At 37.3% G+C, this 5000-nt stretch overlaps 1 protein-coding gene across 5 annotated transcripts in view; it reads right to left on the minus strand.

Annotated features, from left to right (window-relative positions):
* Positions 1-5000, minus strand: part of LOC138012974 (V-type proton ATPase 116 kDa subunit a 1-like) — a 73827-nt gene that overhangs the window by 40790 nt on the left and 28037 nt on the right. For all 5 annotated transcript variants that reach the window (XM_068859923.1, XM_068859921.1, XM_068859922.1 and 2 more), the window contains exons 10-12: positions 3755-4040; positions 3507-3646; positions 2110-2261 (exon numbers count right to left, since the gene is read on the minus strand). In XM_068859923.1, the coding sequence (XP_068716024.1) occupies positions 2110-2261; positions 3507-3646; positions 3755-4040 (578 nt within the window). The remainder of the gene's footprint in view (positions 1-2109; positions 2262-3506; positions 3647-3754; positions 4041-5000) is intronic.

A 5000-nucleotide genomic window follows, 5' to 3' on the forward strand; every position in this document is an offset into this window, starting at 1 on the left:
CATCTTCGAGATGCAAAAGCATCATGAACACGTGAACTTGAAGTATAGCAAGATAAAAACGTGACGAACACAAAAGCAATGGAAATGGGTCACAAATAAAAAGCTTTGGCTACCTGAATGATTTCCGGTTAGACTGAAGCAATAAACTGTTGAAAAATCCAAAGTTATCGTTTTACATGCTAACTGGTAAACAAATAGAGTGAGCCCCATCAACATATTTTATCTTTTCTCCTGCCTTAACCATTCCAGAAGCTATTTCTTTTTTAAATAGCTCCTTGTTGAAATACACGTAGCTTCTTGTTTGTAAATAACTGTTGCAAAAATTATATCTAAATTTGATCAAGGGTGCAAAAAATTTCACCTAAATGTGCAGTAGATATGCTTACAGAAATATTGTACACTTCCCCAATATACTTCAGTTCACACTATAATGACTAAACAAATATTATTTTCCGACATGCAAAACTATGGCTTCCTATTCATCATTTGCAAGAAAGAACATTTGAAATACAAAATCGCTAAAAATTTGACATATTAACGAAAACAACTCAAATATCAAATATCAACCTACAGCTGTACATGTGCAAATGAGTGAAGTTCCAATCATTTCGAACAGCATCAATCCACAAAGACAACAAAATCAAACACATTTGCTATTAAAAGGAAGAAGGCTTCCCTTTTTATTGCGGGGCAGCACTAAAAGCAGGAATTCAGAATCTGGAATCAGGAATCTAGAAACCGAAAACCGGAATCCGCAAACCAGAAACCAGAATTATCCACAATTCACAAGAACTACAACAACGTGCCCACTGGATAAACCACTATCCAATGGACAACTCAATTAGTGGATAGCATTATCCACCAATCGAGGCCTGGTTTCTTGTGCATCTTGATTATCATCAAGTATTCTAAGTAGAAAACCCCTTCTCAAAGGAGACATCAAGGAAATTAATGATCATAATCGAAATTTGTTTATTGTACATGGTCAAGTTTGCATGCGCACTGAGGGCCACTAGTTCATCGGTAACTCTAGTTGACTGTCACATACTACCCTCGTTAAAACAAGGACCTTTACCTTTACCTTTTATGGCAACCCAGTAATTAGGACTTCTGCCTGCATTGACATTTACTTGCCCATTGATTTGAATGCGACAAAATTTACCATATCAGTTAATACATTAGTTCAATTGACTTGGGTGGTTTCAAACAATAAAAGAAAATTATAAGCGCTCATTTACCAAATGTGAAGTTGTCACTTCAGATTGATTCAGCTGCAAACAAATTCTTCTAACACACCTCGAAATTTGGTTATTGCAGGTACATGTAAATCACAAACCTAGCCCTGGCTATTGCAGATTTTCCCTTAAGACCTCACTCATGGTTAGTACTGTAACAGTTGTTATTAGATGATACATTACAAGTGCAAGTAATCTAGGCTTTACTGAATCCTTTACATGCAAGGTTGGAACTCACTTTCATTTAATGCCAACTGTATCAACTAGTGTGAATAAATAAATTCAGTGCAGCAATTATTAACAAACATTCACATAACCAGTCCTTAAAAAAGGCTTTTGAGGGTTGAGGAGTTGCCATCAGAAAACTACACTATGAATGATGTCTATGGTTATCACCTTCAACTACACTGTAAGTATGTTTCTGCTTCTGACTGAATCAGTTGTTGTCAAAAAGTGACAATAATAAAAATCATAATAAAAACGTTATCAGTGTTATATTATGTACATGTAAACAATGTTTTAACCCATTGACTCCCAGGGGCTCCCCACTGACGAGTTCAATCATCTGGCATTAGACAGAGTAAAATACTCCATGTAAGTCTGGCCGGTTTAAGCCGGTTTAGGCCGGTTTGGATATCAAAGGGTTAAGTCAAACAGGAATAAAACAATTAGCACATACACAACCAAGCAAACCCTTTCTGTATTCTGATTACCACATCTTAAACTCTCCTTACATTTCTGTTTAGCTTTCACAATAATTACTACGTCGACTTACTGTGACTCTTCTATATCGCCAGCCAAACTGGCCTTAGAACTACTCAATTTTTTTGCAGATAACATACATGTAAACACAAAGTTAATGCCAGATGTATACCTAATAGAACCCCAATTCACACTGAGATCCCATCCAGTTCCAAAGATGTTAAAAGACCTTGAAAAGCAGTCATTATAAATGAGACCGGTGTAGACAGCAAACAGACCCATCAGCAGTATAATGTAACGGCCATCAAACAAGGTATCAAACATCTGAAAGGGAAAATACGATTAAACACCACTGTGTTAGGTTTATTTCTTGAATTTTTTTATTGGGTCGATAGAAGCAACACAATTCACTATTTTTCCAAACCCATAATTACACTGTAATACAGTTCATTTTGGGGGGTAGTTGCATTAAAACAATGGATATCCATTTTAATGAAGCAATGATACAGTTCCAAGAGTAATTAACTAGTATTGTTTTAGGTAAAAGAACCCCAAAACGTATTGCACTATGGGATGGGAAAAATAGTCTATTGGGATGCACAGAAACTCACTGTGGATTGGAAATATGCTACATAGATAAGAATCATTAATTTTCTGTGCATATGGGATAATATTGTGAAATCCAAATCAAACTGGTGGAGAATAACATTTTGTTTTCCCGAAAATGTCCCGTTGATGTTGTGTGCATTGTTCAGCCGCAGCCTAACACAGGATCTTGGTTATCCTTTCAAGAAAGTTACTGTCATACTGCAGAAATCATTGACTCTTGAAAATAAAAATACATGTACACTTATCCAGTATTTAGAAGCCTGCGCAGCTACTGATCCAAGGACAAAACATTTTGTTATGATTGTGCAGTGGTGAGAACCACTGTCGGACTAACCGATCGAACTTCGGCATGAAATTCCCAAGTTTGCCATTTGATTGACAGTTACAATGTACGTCATGAGATTCCCAAGTTCGAAGGAAACTTTGGGAATTTAAAACCAACTTCGCAAACCACCTCTCCAACATTTTGTGAAATGCACTGTAACAGCTGTGTATTTAATAATGAAATGATTTAACTTCAAATAAAATTAGAAAATGTATCTGTTTGACTGCCTGGAACAACTTCAAGACTTCAACTGAAAACTACAGTGTGAACAACTGGAAATGGAAAAATGTCCAATTGAATTGGAATAGCTAAACACTTCCTACATGTAGCTTGAACTGAAGACAAGTTGTTCAATGCTCAATGTCTGTTGCCGAAAATTCAACTCGTTCCTATAGTATGGCTGATCATGTTTTATCTCATAGATAGCCCAAGCCAGGAAAATACTCCAGCAAAAGGAGCTTCGAAAGTACTGTAGGGCCTGGGATGCAGCTCCTTGGCCCTCTGTTGCTCACTATCTTAATGCATCCACATCATACTGTAGTCTTGATAAGACCTACAGGTACACCCCAGCCAGCAAATTTAAAGAAATAAAACACCATACTGAAAGAAAACAATAACAGGACTTCATGACTTACCTCTCCTCCTTCTTTGTAGCTTTGCAGTTTCCTCTCATTGCGAATCATCCACAGAGCAAAAAGGAACATGATCAAGCCATGGCCACAATCACCAAACATCACAGCAAACAGAAATGGAAATGTTATGATGGTAAAAAGAGCTACAGAAACCATAGAAAAAGAACAAAAAACACATTTCAGAAATCGCAAACTCAAAAAAACAACAACAACAGCATTGTGTACTACAACGATCTTGTGAAAATGTTTACCTGGATTTACTTCTTGGTAGTTAGCAACACCATAAGCATCTACTATCGCTTGAAAGCCCTGAGTAAACTTGTTTGTTCTGTTAAAAGTTGGAGGCTCTTGGCGAGTGGCCATGCGATTTAAGATGGATGGAATAGCAGCCCCACTGCTCTCTGTGCCACGACGCAGCGCCTGCTGAATCTTATCCAAATCACTCACTGGACACCAGCATTCCGCAATTAAACACTTTTGTGTCACATCAAGATTGAACATGTTCATGGTATGATATATTGCCTTTATTTTCTTCACCTAGAAATGAATATGACAATAGAGTTCAAAAGTAAGTTGACGTTGACAGTCACTCGCGAGTCGTGAAACTCGACTCGAGAAAAATGAGAGCTTGTTGCTTGACTGATCTCTCAGGAAATGAATTAGGCAAGCGCAGCGCACTCCTGTGTTGTAGATGCATTGAAAAGGAGAGTCGGATATCAAGTACATAGTCTGCCATACAATGTACCTTTCCTCCAAAGATCAATGAATAATCTGCTACGATAATTTACAAAACAGGTTTTTCACAATCAACTCGAACATCCACTCGCTTGACAATACCATACCATACAATACAATACAATACAATACAATACAGTACTAAAACCTGACATTTTCTTTTCCTCAATATCACTCGTTGATTTATACAGAATGTAATGCCATAAGCAAGCGATCTTAAATTTCCAAACAAATTTTTTCTACACTAGTTAAACAGAATGAGAAGCCTGTTGTTGCCCAGAATTCAGTTGCACTTAAAATGAGCAGTTGTCCGTTTATCCTTTTGAAGTTGTCTCGTGACTTGTGCAGTTGCGTTGCGTGAATGTAAATTTGGTGTACATGTAAGCAAATTATTTGGTAGGAAATCATTTGAAAATGGTTCAAAAGATTGTTTTATTAGAAGGATACATGTACATGTAGTTTCCCGTCTGTATATAGTGGTACAAATCAAACCTTTCAGGCATATTTACACCGAGCAACCACATTGATGTAACTTAAGGAGGCTCGAAATAGTTGAGCGAAATTAGCGGTATTTGTTTATTTCTGGTAACCCATTTGAATCACGAGCTGACGCAAGCAGCTTACGAATTGCGTGTGTGGCTTACGCGCGTGCGCTCAGCTGAAAACCCTTTCGAGCCTCTTTAAGTGAGAAAACTCTTGCGGATTCCCTTAGATCTTTATCGACTCTTTTATCTTTGACTTTCATGCATATTATGGACATGA

Source organism: Montipora foliosa, chromosome 8, assembly GCF_036669935.1.
Source record: "Montipora foliosa isolate CH-2021 chromosome 8, ASM3666993v2, whole genome shotgun sequence".
Classification (NCBI taxonomy): Eukaryota; Metazoa; Cnidaria; class Anthozoa; order Scleractinia; family Acroporidae; genus Montipora; species Montipora foliosa.